The 17,463-nt window shown below is 44.8% G+C and overlaps 1 protein-coding gene across 1 annotated transcript in view; it reads left to right on the top strand.

Annotated features, from left to right (window-relative positions):
• The window catches only part of LOC120608892 (deleted in malignant brain tumors 1 protein-like), a 77,621-nt gene that overhangs the window by 25,956 nt on the left and 34,202 nt on the right, over window positions 1-17,463 (top strand). The window contains exons 4-14 of the mRNA XM_039870888.1: window positions 848-886; window positions 2,148-2,295; window positions 4,338-4,528; window positions 5,534-5,563; window positions 6,232-6,321; window positions 7,138-7,550; window positions 8,288-8,297; window positions 9,547-9,880; window positions 13,900-13,930; window positions 15,717-15,738; window positions 16,397-16,749. Of these exons, the coding sequence (XP_039726822.1) occupies window positions 848-886; window positions 2,148-2,295; window positions 4,338-4,528; window positions 5,534-5,563; window positions 6,232-6,321; window positions 7,138-7,550; window positions 8,288-8,297; window positions 9,547-9,880; window positions 13,900-13,930; window positions 15,717-15,738; window positions 16,397-16,749 (1,661 nt within the window). The remainder of the gene's footprint in view (window positions 1-847; window positions 887-2,147; window positions 2,296-4,337; window positions 4,529-5,533; window positions 5,564-6,231; window positions 6,322-7,137; window positions 7,551-8,287; window positions 8,298-9,546; window positions 9,881-13,899; window positions 13,931-15,716; window positions 15,739-16,396; window positions 16,750-17,463) is intronic.

The following is a 17,463-nucleotide window of genomic DNA, read 5'->3' as shown; positions in this document are numbered from 1 at the left end:
ACCAGGGGCAGATGTCTGGTGGGCCAGACCTGGCCAAAGTCAAGGTGACCCAATTCCATTCCCACCCTTCCCTTGCCTGTGCCTTTGTCCTGGTGCAGCCCCAGCCCCACAGAGCTTCCCTCACTGTTGGTTTTTCCATACGCTCTCAATGCCAACACCTGGAATTTTCCATGCCAGTACCCTCTCTTCTTCATCAAAAACCCTGGTCCCTTGCTGCCCTGCCTTTAGCCAGCTCTTGGTCAAGGAGTGAGTCATGAGCAAGGCTGAGTGGGCAAGTTCTCATAGAGCTTCAGACATACCCCCTCCTGGGTTGCCATCTCTAGCAGGTGGGAATAGATTGGTCCCGGGAGAGAATCTCCAGTGGAGATTTTGGGCCAAGTGTCACTGGTAGGAAATATGTTGGGGACACAAAGGAGGATCCATAGCATCCTTAGGTCCTGACACCATCTCCGAGCAGCTCCAGATCAAAGGTATCCGTGAACTGGTGTTTCTTCCTATTCTTACATCAAAGCCTTGGAACCCCTGACCCTTGGGTCACTAGAATTGGCTACAGAAGCCAGAATTGCATGTCTTTCATTTTCTTAAACCCCCTAATTTAAAAATATTTCATTTGTGTGTATGACAAGAGAATAATGCATAAATGTCTGGGAAGAATTTAGATCAGCGCTGCTTCTCTCCCGCACATTAACGTCTCTACGTGCTCTGGCCTCACCCCCAGGGACTGACTTGGTAGTTCTGGGGGCCCAACCAGCGTATCTGTTGCAAGCCCCTCAGGGTCTCATGTGCAGACAGAGGTGTGGACCTCAGTGCCAGCTGAAAATTCACGAGTCCTTTATGTGTTTGACAGGTCTCCCATTGGCTGCCATGGCAGAGACAATCCCTATAGGTGAGAATTTGGTGTCCATGGATGTCCTGATCATCACCTTGTAGCTCGAGCCCTGAAGTGATTCTTCAAGGAAATTGAGCAAAATACTCCTGCTCTGTCTCGGTCACCCCTCTGAACCTGTGTTCTGAGTGAAGAGTCCAGTACCAAGGGCCAGCGATTGTATGGTTCTAATTCCATTTCTGTTCAGTCAAAGAAGGAAGTCCAGATAATCTAGTGATGCCAGCCTTCTTGGTCTCCCAGCATGGACCCCACGTGGGAGGGACAGGCATGCAGCCATTAACACAGCAACGTGCCAGGGCCCTACCAGAGGCCCTCCACCACCAAGCACATTTTATTCTTCTACGCCTTTTCCCTGCTCTCTGACAATCTCTATCTTTCTCCATTTTCTCTTCTTCATTTTCTAATTTTTTCCTCTGCTCTCGCCTGTATCCTCAGCTTCCAGAAGTTCCATTGAACTTTCTTAGCACCATTTGGAGGTAAAGGGCTAAAATAATACTGATGCCTGGAAAGCCTAGTTGGTCTTTGTAGGGAAGAGCGACAGCAAGATGACCAGAGACAAGAGAGTGTAGGTCCAATTCTTACACAGCCAGATAACCTGATGGAGAAAGCCCTTGCCACAGTGTCCCCTTTAATTTTGGACTGAATGTTGGACAGATGGATAGACAGACAATCAGATGGAGAAGCAAACGGATAGGTGGACAGACAGGCAGACACAGAACGATACCAGTGTTGGAGGCAGTGAATGACTCAGGGCAACTTCTTTGGACTTAGTAGAGGATTTTTAATACTGTAATTTTAATAAATGACAATGGAGAGAAGGTGGAACATTGTCATCTTAACATATATAGACGCTCCATGTAGACTCAGCTTTAATTGGGAAAATGAAGCTGTTTACTCATTCCTACTGGTAACTTGACAAAAATCAAAGCTACAAAACCCACCACTAAGAAGTAACCAGAGAGAAAGATTCTGGCTAATGCTAGCTAACTGCTCTGCCCAGCAAGCTGATGTCAAGTGTAGAATCCTCGAAAGAAGTGAGAGATGCTTCAAAAATTCAGACACTTTCGTGACCTAATGTCCTATGTTTGTAAGAGTTTTTAGACTAATTTATACCTCTGATACATCCTAAGACATACTCTCAAAGGAACAACCAATGAACCCTTTCGGGGGAAAAAATGAAAAAAAAAATGTGTGAATTACAAAATTAGTGAACTGAACCAACGGAAAAAATGAAAATTCTAAACGATCTTTCTGCTTTTAGAAAAATCTCACTGTGGCGGCATCATCATTAACACATCTGGAGCGATTCGAAAACCCCCGCAGAACACGAGGCATGATAACATCACCTGCGTGTGGGAAATCAGGGCGAACGCATCCAATCACGTGCTGCTGGCATTTCCGTATCTTGAGTAAGTCGTAAGTATGTTACGTAAGTACACGGTAGTTTAAAATTCCGAGCATTTATTTCCGTGGTCAATTCTCATAACTAAAAGAGTCCTTCATGTCTTTAAGTGTTTACTCCGAAATAATTATAGACATACAAAAAGTTACAAAAATAACACACAGAGACCCAGGTACCCTTCACCTGGCTTCCCTCATTGGTGGCATCTTAATATAACGGTAGCACAATATCAAAAGTACAAACCTGACATTAGTACTATACCATTAGCTAGGCTACAGACCTTATTCATTTTTCACCATATGTGTTGAGTGTGTGTGTGTGTGTGTGTGTGCAGTCTCTGCAATTTTATCTTACGTACAGATTCATGTAACCATCACTACAATCTAGAAACAGAACTATTCCACTACCCGAAAGGAACTACCTCTTCGCTCTTTATATTCACAAACCACTCCCCTCCCTGCCCCCTGGCAGTCACTAATCTGTTCTCCATCTCTACAATTTTGCCATTTTGAGAGTGTTGTATCTATGGGATCATAGAGTCCGTATCCTTTTAAGATTGACATTTTTTCACTCAGCGTAATGCCGTCGAGGTTCATCTAGGCTGTTATGTACCAACAGTTTGTTCCTTTCTATTGCTGAGTAGTATTTCATCGTATGGGTACCAGAGTTTAATCATGTCCCCAGCGAAGGACATTTGAGTTGTTTCCAGTCTTTTCTATTATAAGTAAATCTTTAATAACATTCATATACAGGTTTCTGTGTGAACCGAAGTTTTCATTTCTCTGGGTTAATAATCAAGAGTGAAATTGCCAGGTTGTATGGTAAATTCTTATTTAGCTTCTTAAGACTGTGCCAAACTATTTTCCAAAGTGACTACTGGTTTACATTCCCAACAGCAATGTTTGAGAGATCCCGTTTCCCCATCTCCTAGCTAGCATTCGAAAGTAGTTTTTGTAATAGCTGTTTGTAATTTTTAGCGTACAAATCTTGTACATGTTTTGTTAAATTAATATGTAGGTGTTTCTTTTTGGTTGGTGTGATTATAAATGATGCTGTGCTCTTAATTTTTGGTTTCCAGTTAGTCCCATTGCTATTCTGGGACCTTGAAATATGATTGATTTTTGTGTGCTTCCATGAATGTTTTATTAAAATCAAATTCACTTTAGATGCTTTGCATAGATATGTGTGAGTGTGTGTGTGTGTGTGTGTGTGTCTTTAGAGAAAGAGAGAGGTTGAGATTGAGATAGAGTGTGTATGTATTTCAGCCTGCTGGTTAAAGATGTAGGTTCCAGAAAACCCTAGACCTAGTAAATCAAGAAATTCTAGGTTTTAATGTTATAGATTGTGAAAGTTGGCGTCCTTCATGGATGACTGTCTTACAGAAATCAACCCTCAGGAACAACTTTATTTATTACTCTCAAACTTTGCTTAATCAAAATATGACTTGAAATGGATGGTTCATTGGGACGAGGTCTGGAAATGGTTTTCTGATGCTAGCACAAGTAGACAGAACTTCACAATGGAGAACACCAACCAACAAAATCAGATGACGTGCTCACTTTGGCAGTGCATATACTCACAAAATCATGACTTCCACAAAGCAAGCTGGGTAGAATTGACATCGCACTTCCTTCTAGGCAGGTTGTCTGTCAAAAGCTTATAAATGGGCTGTTTGGAACCTGGAGCCATGTTCTACTGGCAGCCCGAGCAGCCTCTGCCAACTTCCACCCAGAAGATCAATCGCCTTGGTTTGCCTGGTGCTGCCCTTGGCCCTAGGCTTCGAGGTACCCTGCGGTTTCAGGCCTCAGCAGGGGTGCACCTAATACCTCAGCCTCCCCTTTCCTCTTCCAGTTAAAATCCCATTCCCTCAAGACAATGACTCTTAGGGGGAAACGGTAAAATAAAAGGAATCCATACTCGTTTGAATGAATGACAAGCTTTTAATCCGTCCACAGCCTCTTTACAGTAATAAAATAAAGGGTCTGCCTCACAGCATACGTCTAAGGTCTGCTGGTGAGGAGAGGCACCCATCAGTGTCTCCTTCCCCAGCCTGAACTGCACCAATGAATATTTGGAAATTCTGGATGGCCCTCCATCCTCGGCAAAGTCCCTGGGGAAGACCTGCTCCGGTTCCTACCTCATCTACGAGTCCTCCTCCAGCTCGATGACCGTCAAGTACTTCCGAAGCTTCAACAACACCGGGAAAAACTTCATCGCTTATTATTATTCTGCAGCCAAAGGTAAGGATGGTGCTTAAGAGCAAGAGCTTGGCACTGAACTAATCTGCCTGAGAAACAGCTATAGTCCCATTGCTGCTCTGGGACCTTGGGCGAGACACTTGACCTTTCTGGGCCTCAATCCCTTCTCCATATAATAAGGATAGTAAGAGAACCTCACCTCCTGAGTTCGTTGTGTGGATTACCACCTAGTACTAGACGGGTGTGGTACCAGCCGAAGAGGCTCATGCACGAAATAGAGGAAGTCAATGCAAACATAAGAGGACAAATGAAATATAGTAAATTAAGGCAAACGAACGAAACATACTAAATTAATGTGTGCCTGCATGTCAACAAAAGGCATTACGAAAGAGAGAGACCAATGTAAGCTACAAAAAAAAGTTTTAAGGAAATATGGGAAACAACCTTAGATTTGTCTTTAAACCTAGTTAGGCTGTGAGTAGAGAAATAGGGCACAGCCGGCGAGGGCCGTGTGAGCACAGAGATGGGGTGTAGAAGCTGCGGGGTGAGAAGGCAGACAGAAGCTAAGCCAAGGGTTTCGGATGAAGCACAGTGCATCCAAGGTCAGGTCATGGCAACAGCAGTGATCACAGTAACAGCTTACCTTCGTGGAATGCCTGTTTTATGTCAGGCAACATTTTAAGCACTTTATATGTGCTATCTCCTTTAATTCTCACACAAACCTATGGTTTTTCCCCTTTACAGATGAGGAGACTGAGGCTTAAAAGTTTTGATAAGCGTCCCAAGGTCACCCAGGGATGGGTCCTGCACTACTTATCACTAAGAGAAAGGAGGCTGAGCTCATGGAAAGTTCTAGCATCCACCTTGGCTAAGATGCTGTTCAGAACAGTTTTCTGTACTTTTTAGCAAGCACCAGGGTAACTCACTGAGCAAGCGTGGGGACGTGCCATAAAACGGTGGAGATGCTCTATGTCACAAAGCGGGCCAGGGAAAGTCACTGTAATTGACACTGAACAGTTGTTGACGATGGTTTCTTTGTATTTACAGAGCCAATGTCACAGACCCCACGTCCAATCAGTGAGTCACACTTACTGTTGTTACTTAACCTTCATTCCCTGTTTGTGTTTCTTCCCCTGTCCCCACTCCTGGTGCTTTTATTGTCATAGTTTGATCTCTTTCACGGACCCTTCCTAATTGCCTGTATAAATCTCCTGTGGCTGACATATTCTGTCCACACACTTGCACAAGTATGATGCCCATTCACAGTAGAACCGAGTTACATGTGTCAACACTTGGATCCCTGCTAATCGGTAATTGTCAATTTTATTCTCTAATACCTTGTTTTTATCAAAACCGATGAAACACACCTACCTAATCGGAAACTCCAACTTTAGAGAAAGTTGACGACGACAACAAAAAGACATAGAAGCATGCAAAAGAAATGGCTGTTTTCTCCAGAAGGACACTGATTGTGAATGCATTTTATCATAGAAGGGCACAATCTAATTGTCCTATTTTTCAGTGACGAGGCAGAAAAAGAGAACATTATTTCTGTTAGATCCCATACACCTGAGAAATATGAAGACTCCCACGTAAAGAGAGTCTGATTTCAGAGGTCACTTCTTATAAAGATGATAGGGAGAATGAATTCGTCAGAATCTTGGCATTTAATGGAGAATTATCTCAGAATTTTAATTTGTTCAAGTTTTCCCTTTTTACCTAAGATCGTTTTCTTGTATCCATAGCAATCCCGACAGCAACACCCAAGATGGTAACAGCAAGACCAGGTAAGCCCCGGACGGCATCCATTCATTACCAAGTGTCCTTTCCTCTTGGTATCTGCATCTGTACCTGCCTCATGGGCAGAAACTGGACCAACAGCAAGTGATTCATCTATTTGTAAATGGGCCAGATGACTCTATCCAGACTTTTGGGGGCCATTTAAAACTATTGAGAACTCTCGGCTCTAGCATCCCAGGGTGACCAAAATCGATTTTTTTTTTTCCAGAGCCTTTCAGAATCATCAAACCCTATGTAGGTGCCTTCTGGTGGGGTTCTATCTTTCCTTGATATGGCCAGTCCCTATCCTAGCTAACCTCACATCCGCATCACTAATAGACTTTTAAAAAGGTGAGCAGAATGTCAGAGCCATTCCAGAGACAACGAGGAAGGATAGCAGAGGGAAAAAGAAAAACAGTAAACTTTGGAATCAGGAGACTTGAGTTCAGATCTGCTGCTTCCCAGATGTGGGATTTGGGGTGAATCATTTTGCTTCTCCAACTGTCAGTTGCTACCCAGATAAACTCAGCATATCAGTACTCATCTGCTCAACTTCTCGAGTTATTATAAAGGTGAAGGAACACACACACACACACACACACACACACACACACACACACACACACACAAACACTTCCTGAAAATCAAATCACCGTGCAAATTACTTATAACGTTTTTCTGCATTTAGCCAAAACAGGTCGGCACATCCCTCTGGCCCAGTAGCTGCTCAAATAATGGGAGTTTTAAGTTAAATGTTGTTTTGACAATCCCAATGATTTAATGAGATTAACCAGTTCTCCATCTATAATAGTAGTGCGGGGGTGGGGAGCTCAACCAGCTCATGGGAAATATGCAATGTCCCCAGAGGGCAGTGGTCACCAGGTCTCTCTCTGCAGGGGACTGGCCAGAGCTGAGGCTGGTGGGCGGCTCCGGCCGGTGCTCAGGACGCGTGGAGGTCCTCCACCAGGGCACCTGGGGCACCGTGTGTGACGACCTGTGGGACCTGAACGAAGCCGAGGTCGTGTGCCGACAGCTGGGGTGTGGCCGGGCCGTGTCCGCCCTTGGGAAGGCCCACTTTGGCCCGGGCTCTGGAGAAATCCTCCTCGACAACCTGCAGTGTGCTGGGGTGGAGCGCTACCTGGGCCAGTGCGCCCACTCAGGCTGGGCGGAGCACAACTGCGGCCACCACGAGGATGCTGGTGTCACCTGCTCAGGTAGTCTCTCCTTTTTCAGATGGTCACTGCCAGTCCCAAAATGCTTCAAGATTACCCTGCTAGAATTCAGAGTCAGCCAGGGGCAAGACAGGGTCCTCAAACATGAAGCATTTGATTTTTGCTGTATCTCTTCTAACTTGGTTAAATATATAACATTTAAACTGTTAGTCTTTAAGGATAAAACCTAATTTTCTAATTTGGTAGTAAGAATTACCAAAGGTATGTGTGCTTTACTGAATACAGATGTGGGCAAAGAACATGTTGAATTATGGGAATTTTTAAGGAGCTTATTGAAAGATCTTTCATTCAAAGGGGCAGCCAATGTGGTAAGTTTAAGGAAGAATTCAGAGCTAGAAAGACCCAAGTCTGGATCTCAGCACTGGTGCTAATGCTCAGACTGCACTGGGCAATGCTTAAAGTCTCAGAGCCTCCATTTCATTTGTAAAGTTAGGAGACTAATTGCTTCCTTGCGGGAGTGCTGACGGATTCAAGCTATCTTCTGTAAAGTACTTGCATAGTCCCTGACCAGAGGCTGCAGACTTGGCCATTTTTACTACCATTTTCCTCAATCACAACACCAAGGAAATCAGTGAACTAAAATAGCAAATTTTAATTGCTTTGTGACAATTTTTTTAAATACTTTGGACTTATGTGCGAATAATTAGCTAGACTAACTTAGTCACTTCTGGAATGTCTATTAATAACCCTTTTTGATAATGAGATGTATTTTGGTACACTAATAGTCATAACGCCTGCTGTTATTTGAAAGACTCAGTCACCATCATGTGAAGGGGCACGTGTCACCTAGAGCTGCCCATGTGAGAAGCAGCTCAATTGTATGTCAGCATCTGCTACCTGTGGCTTTTCATTCGAGGCACCTATTTATAACTATTGTCTTGTTGTGCATTCATTTGTCCATCTGTTTGTTTTGTGGTGTCTTATGTGTGGCACATCTAAACCAGTTACAGTAGCCTCTCAGGCCACATGTTATTCTCAAGGTTCAACCTTCTAGAGAATGACTGAATCTGAGGTACCCCCAAAACTTCCTGAAGCGAAACTCGGCTGCTACAAAATCAGTAGTTTAAGTCTTATCATCCCAAGCGTGCCCTTCACGTCTGGCCTTTTTCTCATAATGCCATAGCAAACCAACATCCGAACAGCTTTCTTTTAGGTCCATGGATTAATCTGGTTCTCCTAGTACTGTGTTATTTAAAGGGACTTTTCCTATATCAGATCAATAAACATTTATAAGGATGTAATTAAAATTTTTGTCCTCAGTTACGAAAAGTCAGAATTCCTGAAAAATACTGACCTATTTATTCTCTATATAAACAGATGCCGCAGAGTCACTTATTAATAGTCCAGGTAGGTCACACTTTTTTTTTCATGGGACTTAAATAGCAACCGTTTTTATTTTTTTGGAGGCTGTTTCTTCTTCCAGCTCTCAGTCTATCCTCTGTAAACCACAGAGATTTTCACACCATTGAGATGTCATTTAAAAGTCTCATTTGGATTCTCGCTCTTGATTTTTTTGCGTGTGATCACGGCTGCATGTGTGTTAGAGATGCATGCAGGAGTGAAATGGCATCAGGGTCTTTGCACGTGCTTTTCCTCTGGCTCAAAGGCCTTTCCCCAACTCCTTGCCCGACCAGCTCCTTCTCACTGTTTTAAGTGGAGTCTGCACAGCCCCCAACACCCCGCATTAGTCTCTTTAGAGCGTCTCATTCTTGCTCTTTTCTGCATTTATCACGATGGGAACGGTGCGTTGTGCTAGTGTATACAGTTGGCTCATAAGTAGACTGTAGGCTCCGCGAGGACAGGAACCATAGCTCTGTGGTTTAGTGCTGTATCATCAGTACTTAAGAGGAAAGGTAATCAATCAATACTGTTGAAATAAAATTAGACTGGCTGAAGAAATGCAGGAGAACCATGAGGGACAAGCTCCAAGGCTACAGACCAGATCATGTACCTCCCCAAACCCATAGTTCGGCTGGTCTCTGAGGCCTGGTGCTGGTGGACACCACGTGGGTCTTTTAGGGACTCACACTCTATCTCTGTCTGCAGGAGACTGGCCAGAGCTGAGGCTGGTGGGTGGCTCCGGCCGGTGCTCAGGACGCGTGGAGGTCCTCCACCAGGGCACCTGGGGCACCGTGTGTGACGACCTGTGGGACCTGAATGAAGCCGAGGTCGTGTGCCGACAGCTGGGGTGTGGCCGGGCCGTGTCCGCGCTTGGGAAGGCCCACTTTGGCCCGGGCTCTGGAGAAATCCTCCTTGACAACCTACAGTGCGCTGGGGTGGAGAGCTACCTGGGCCAGTGCGCCCACTCAGGCTGGGCGGAGCACAACTGTGGCCACCACGAGGATGCCAGTGTCATCTGCTCAGGTAACCTCTCCCCTCCCAGGCAATAATTTCAGATGTTATGGATGAAGGCATTTTGAAACTATGCGTCCCAGATGGAATTTCCATCCATCCATCTATCCATCTATCCACATGTTCATTTTTCCATCGAACAATCCTCGAGCTTCTACTCTGTGCCGGGCCCTGGGCTCAGACACACGTCCTGCCATGGGCAGCTCCAGGTTGTGCGCGGGAGGTCATGAATGTCCATATGCACTGGCCCCACCCAGGACATTGTACTGCAGACCCCAGTACCTGCCCCCAGAGGTTACAGCTACCTCGGTTTGGAAAGAGGCTCTGGAATCTGCATTTTAACAAGTATTCTAGGTTATTCTGCATTAGAGGGGCCGCAGGTAATCCAGTCCTGGCTGCCATGAGGCAGAATCAACCCAGCTGCTGTTCACCCCCTCCCGAAGCCAAGGGACCCACAACAGGAAAGCTGGCATTGCCCAGGGGGCAGTTTTGGTGCCTTGGTTCCATGCCCAGAAAGACCATGATCCTCTCCCCTTCACACCCCAACCACGCCCCTGTCACCCCGCCTCCTCCACGCTTTGAATTCACTAAAGAAAGTAACCTATTGCCTTTCCTTATTCATCCAGATGCTGAAGACCTGCCTCCTCCCACACCTCCAGGTATGTCCACATTTTTTTCTAGTCTAAGCAACTTTATAAAAATAATAATAATAACATCAAAGACCTATAAATGCTGAAACCCCAACCCTCTTCTGGGTATTTCACATGTATAACTCATTTAATCCCCACAATAACCTTTGAGATAAGTACTTGGATTATTCCCCTTTTCCAGGTAGGTAAATTGAGACATAGAAAGTCAGTAATGTACCCAGGACCAGCCAGTGGGTTCGAACCCAAGCTGTTGTTGCTTTTGACCACCAATCTTATGTACCACACCTGTTCATTGGCCCTTGACTACACAAAGACCAGGGAAACTAGTGTGGAGATAGGAGAAAATTTTGCTCAGATTATTGGTAATCCTCAGGACAATCCTACAAAAAGGCATTTTATATTATATTTTACAGAAGAGAAATTCGAGATGCAGAAAGGTGAAGTAACTTTCCTGAGATTGCTTGGCAAGTTTATGGTGGAGCCATGTTTTGACACTGATCAATCTGACCTCTAAGTACACACTCTCGAGGATCTTAGGACTTTTGCCTGTTTTCAAAGATTTTATAACTTAATGATCGAATAATATTCATCTGTAATACAAACCAAAGAATAGAAAAATCAGACCAATACGTGTGACGTAAAATCTGGAATGATGCCGAAGGTGAATGCAAAGGCATTTCATTTCGTTGTAGCGCACACTTCTGAGCATCTGCAGGCAGCAGGCACGATGCTAGGGTTTCAGCATAAGTTAGTTTGTTTAATCCTCACATCTGAGGATGAGGGAGATGAAGAAGCTGGCCCAAGATAACTCGATTAGAAAGTGGCAAGCTGGAATTTTTAAAGCCCCATCTCTTGCTGCGGGGCTGCCCCCACAGAGCCTTGAAGAATACATGCAGGTCACAAGTTATTGGCTAAAGCATCTCTCTTGGGCACTTGCCTGGAGAAAACCTTGATGTGTTCTGGGTGTCCTTGGGGGCCAGGCAGCTTCATGAATTGGGATCATGAATGAGAAGGGTAGGGCTGTCTAAAGTTAAAGGTCATGGTTAGGATCAATGGCAGTGGGCATTCAAATGAACATTCATCTGTATTCTCATTTTATGTAACTCAGCTAAGCTGAAAGTTATGTGGAGGACAGGGGAATGAAGAAGACCATGTGAGTGAAAGGAACCCTCCTGGTTATCTACTGCTACTCTGAAACGTAGTGGTTTAAAACAACAACCATCTGGTTATATGTCACAGTTTTGTGGGTCAGGAATTTGGGGAGGGCTCAGCTGGGAGATTCTTCTGCTCCACACTGCACTGAGCGGTCACTTGGTGGTGTTCACCTGGTGGCTGGTCTGGAGACTCTAGGACGGCTTCACTCACACGCCTGGTGCCTTGGTCAGGTGAGCTTGGTCAGGGCCATCTTCCTCTCCATGGGTCTCAGAGCCTCTTCGCATGGTCTCTCCTGCAGGGCACTCAGACCTCTTACAAGGTGGCTCAGGAAGCCCTGAGAAGCCAGTGTTCCCAGAGACGGGAAGTGGAAGCCGCCAATCTTTAAAGACACAATGTCACGTCCATCACATTCTATTAATCAAAGCAGTCACAGAGCCTTCAAGGGAGGGGACCTAGACCCCACCTCATGACAGGAGACATGACCAAGAGTTTGTGGTTTTCTTTAATCTGCCACAGGATCGTGGAGAAGATTCACTCAGCACCTTCAGACTTTTCTGTTTGCATTAAGTACACTGACATTTCAAAGGAAACCCGTTGCATTTTGCAAACATGTAGGTGAGACTAAGTATTTTTCCTCTGGATATCATCATTATCTCTCTTTTTTTCCTTCTAGGTCTTTCCACAGCATCTCAGAATCATGTAACAGGTAATCACTTGTCTTAAATTGAAATGGTAACTCGATGCCAAAATAGTAGGTGCTGGGCAGTGTGCCCAGGACATGGGACAAAGAAACTGTCACAGTGTGAGCAAGGGGCTGCTTCCACCCACGCCAGTCCTGTTACGGCCCTTTCAGTGAGGAGCCCGGGCAGTCAGGACCTCAGCTGGAGAAACCCCCCAGTCCTCCCTACAGGGACATGCCCAGGGACATGGCCTTAGGCCTTCTAATGCCTACGAATACTGACCTTTTTAACCAAAGGAGCAGGCGGGAAGGGGGTGTGTGGATCTGCCCAAGTCAGAGTAGGCAGGAAGGGGACAGGAGACTTGAAGAGAACAGGGCTCAGTCTATCTGGTTGTACTCACCCCTCTCTGGGTACAGTCCTGTAGTGAGCACTAATTATTATAACCTACAAATGCAATTAACGATAGAGCTTTCAATGACATCGAAAGCGGGTGTTTTACTGCTTCCTGTCATCGATCGCAGGAAGAACCAGGAATCTGTGGGATTCTGGGAGGGTTACAGTGGGGAATAGAAAAAAGAAAATTAAATAACTTAATAATTTAGGAACAAGGATAATAAAGCACACTGGATTTTCAAATTTTCTCAAAGAATGATGATTCTAAGTTTCCTGCTTTTTTGTGTGGCCTGTTACTTTAAATGCACACATGTGTAGGTATCTATTTATATTAATAAATGTATATGTGTTTATATTAATAAGACAACTAACATGGAAGAATTAGATCTCACCGTTGTCTTGTTTAACCCTTATAAATACCAAAAAAAAAAAACCCAAAAACCACAAAAATGAAAAACAAAACAAAAAAACCCAACCTGGATTCCTGAAGCTAAAGGAACTTTAAGACCAAGTTCCAGTCTTGGTAGATTTTGAGTTAAAGGAAACAGTCCACCCAGAAAAAGTGATGAAAATGTACTTAAGAGGAAATTCCAGTCGTAATCTCCCCAAACGGTCCACAACGCCCCCTTTCCCTGGGCCACCAATTCATCAGACCACAAAGCGGTTCTAGAGCCTTTAGTTCCCAAAACTCCTCAAACCCTTCTCTTCTCCAGGCTTGTTACACCTCTGTCTCTGAGTCTCTCCTTCTCAACCTCTCATGAGATCTACCCTGCCTCTCTCCCAGCAAGCACAAGTCCTCCCACTTTAGAAAGAGGGAAGAAATAGTAAACAGACAGGACAAATATAGTATTTTCTTTATCAGACGGTAGGGGGAGTGGGAAAGGCAGGGAACTCTCACACACTAACACTTTTTGACTCATCAGAATTAGATTTGAACGGATTCTCCTTCCTAGGAGACTTTAGGCTAAAATCTATCCAGACAGCTTTGTGTGTGCCCACCTAGCAGACTGCTGTCCGACTGACTGCCTCAGGCCACTGGCGGGAGCTGGTCCTTGCTGGGATCACACCAGTGGTGCCACGTGGACACATCCTGACATCATTTTTCCTGTTATCTCAGGAGGACATACCTTTTGCGGAGGGGTCATTTCTAGCCTCTCTGGCTCATTTTCCAGTCCACGGTACCCAGACAACTACCCCACAGATGTCCAGTGTGTTTGGGAGATCCATGTGGATAAAAGATTTCGCATAAAACTCATGATTCCGACTTTGAAGTAAGAAAACAACTTTCTCAGAGAAGACTTTATCTGAATAAGAATACTGGTTTGTGAAATCATAATAAAGATATTTCTTTTGATGGGAAACCCTTCGGGGTGAAACCAGAAAGACACAAAATTCTTTCTAATTTGAAGCTTGGGTTAATTTTGGAGTGCTAGCCAAGGAGTTACTTCTAGCTTGAAAAAATCAGTAAGTGATTTATTAACATATTTGTCTTAACCTTATTTTGATAGTTTTAAAATTTTTTTTTTTCAAAAAATACCACAAAAATTCTCCTTACTAGCTTTGCCCTTGTTGTACACCAGGTACCAATATTTATTCTCTTAGACTTTCTTTTTCCATTTTATAAATTTTAAACAAACAGTAAGAAGCTTTTCACACACACACGCACACATTAGCCAACTACTCCAGCCGTGGGCCCCGCATCTTCTAAATGTTGCCGCAAAGTAAAAGGAGACCATGGAGTCATTGCTTTATCTCTGACATGAAGAGAATCAGTTTTCCAAAGTCACTGCCATTTTTATCTCCTTGACATGAGATGAGAGCTGACATGTTTTTGGTGTTGGCCACGTGCCCAGGCTCTGTATTATGTACTTTGTAATCTCTGCCATACTCCAGCATCACTATAGCCCTAATTGTCCCCATTAGAAATGAGGAAACTGAGGCTCAGAGAGGTTAACTGACTTGCCCAAGGTTAACCTTCCATGTCTGTCTGACATCAAAAGCCCAACTCTTCACCACTAAAGCGTGCACAAAGCTCTTCTCCTTGTTTATGACACACATAATGCCACAAACACAACACTGTGAAATGCGGTGATAATCCACCTTTAGCATGCACAGAATCATTGCTCCAGGGAGTGAGATATGCCCTATGCCAAAGAATATCCTAGAAACATGTTATCTTTGTTGACTAAAACCCTAAGGATACAGATAGCCTACAAGGAAATGAAAACATCGAACCCACATCTCCAAAGTCTATCATGGTATCAGTTGTCTACCCTGTCAAAATCACCGCCCATGCACATACCTCGTGAAGAATCACCATAGCGCAAATACTCTTTAACATGCTGACATTTTTTATTTTAAAATCATGATTTTTTTCTCCCTAAGAATTTGGGTATGGAAAATGTGAAATACAGAGATAGGAAAATCTGGCTGTGATGTCGATTACATGCTGATAATCTGACTGCTAAGAATTCATTTGTAGTGTACATTAGCATTTCCCAATGTTCCACGGAGGTCGTGATTGGCTAAAATTATGATTTTAAAATTTCTGTTACTAAGTCGTACCCATAGATATCACACATTCCTCAAAGAAAATAAGACTTCTGATAATAAGACATCTGAAAAAAGTTAATTGATATTTTATATATTAATGTGTAATTTAAAATATAATTCAAATGTTTAACCTTATGATTGTCATACTTTTTAAGCTTTAAGATCTTAAAGGAAGTTCTAACCTGCTGCTCACCCTCCACTCTGATTCCTCCAGACTGGAAGATATCCTTGGATGCCCCTATGACTCAGTTGAAATCTTCGATGGTCCCAGAATTCCCTCACTCTCCATGGGGAAGTTCTGTGCCCCAGTAGCTGTGATGTTTTTCTCCTCCTCAGACATCATGACAGTGGTGTTTCAAAGTGATTCTGTGACCACCAACACTGGCTTTCACGCTCTGTTCGATGTGATTCCACAAGACAAAGGAGAGTCAGGTAGGAAGCTTCAAGTAGTTGTTTGGGTATTTAAATGAGAGACCCATTTTCTAATTCGAGGGACTCCCCTATTAGCAGATGCCTGGGATAAATTTTGAAAGACCTCCCTGAGCATCAGAGGCTCTGTGATTGGCAGGTAGTATGCTTGCTGGGTACAACTTGGACTTGGTTATGAAATGACAGCCCATAGGGCCATGGCTGAAAGAGTCCCCAGGCTTCTCATCTGGGTGAGTCTAGGGTATGAGGTTGGGCAGCTGGTGGAGGGAAGTGGATTCTTCGGGAAAGTTTGGCTTCTAGGTTTCAGCACTCTGGACAGTTCCCACATGTCCAGTACACAGGCACAAGACCCTTCAGAGAATACAGCTTTTCCCTGTGGAAATGAACAGCCTTATTTCAATTGCCCACGTGGCACTCTTGGTGGGAAGATCTAGCAGCTAGATCTCTTGGTGGGAAGATCTAGCAAGACTGATGGAGTAACTTGTCAAAGGTTACACAGCTAGGGAGCAACAGAGCTGGGTTTCAACCCCTCCTCCACCTCACTCTTAAGCCCGTAAGTCCAACCTATTACTGGATCAAGACAATCTTAAGGCTTTGCTCTTGCATTTATTTGCTAAATGTGAATGCTAAAAAATCCTTCCTACTTAAAATGTCCCAAACTCAAAAATAAAATCCCATTCTGTTTAGAAGATGGACTGGAGCTGCGGCTGGTAGGCGGTTCCGGACGGTGCTCAGGACGCCTGGAGATCTTTCACCGGGGGGTCTGGGGGACCGTGTGCGATGACCTGTGGGACCTGAACGAAGCCAAGGTCGTGTGCCGACAGCTGGGGTGCGGGCGGGCCATCGCCGCCCCTGGGAATGCCCATTTTGGCCCGGGCTCTGGAGATATCCTTCTGGACAACCTGCAGTGCTTGGGAAGCGAGAACCACCTCGGCCAGTGCCCTAGCTCCAGCTGGTCAGACCACAATTGTGGCCACCATGAGGATGCCAGTGTCGTCTGTTCAGGTAGCCTCTCCTCCCATGGCAGGATCTTTCAGCCAGTGGCTTCTTAGTGACGGGTAGAAGGTGTGCACAGAGCAGGGCCAGGGAAACTAAGGCCAGTGGCCTGACAGATGAATGTCCCTCAGCCAGGTTGACAGAGAATGCTGAGAGGCTGACTCCATTCTGAAAACACAACACACCAGGGCCACACAATGGGAGGGTTCCATCCTCTTCAACCATGCCCAGGTCTGGCACTGCTGTGTGACATGAAGCCTGCTTGCGTGAGACCTGCCCACACTAGAAAACTACTTCTTTGTCTTCAGAGAATTTAACTTCGATTCCCTAAATTTACCTTTTTTCATGCATGCAGATGCTGGGGACTGGTCTCCAGATGTGACTCCTACACCCCCAGGTAGGTTAGACACTGAATTTACAATATCTCTGCAAAGCGAATAAGACGTCTAATCTCTGTGCTAACCTAGACACCGGTGGACAGCCCCCTGGACACTAGAATCACCCAGGGAGCTTTTAGAATTCTCGAAGCCTTGGCTGTGCCCCAGACCAGTCACATGAGACCCGCTAAGGTCACACCAGTCATCAGTTCTATTTAAAACTTCCCGTGTGATTTCAGCGTGTGGCCAATGTTGAGAACTGGTGGCTTTAACAGTGAGCTAAAAGCTACATCTCCCAAATGAAATGGCATCCAAGCCTCTCCTGTCTGGAGTCAGAGCAAAGAAGGGCAGGAGAGGGGATGGAGAAGGAAGTTTCCATCA

This window comes from Pteropus medius, unplaced genomic scaffold, assembly GCF_902729225.1.
Source record: "Pteropus medius unplaced genomic scaffold, Ma_sr-lr_union100, whole genome shotgun sequence".
Classification (NCBI taxonomy): Eukaryota; Metazoa; Chordata; class Mammalia; order Chiroptera; family Pteropodidae; genus Pteropus; species Pteropus medius.
The sequence above is the reverse complement of the archived record's forward strand: the minus strand, read 5'-3'. Positions and strand labels throughout refer to the sequence as shown.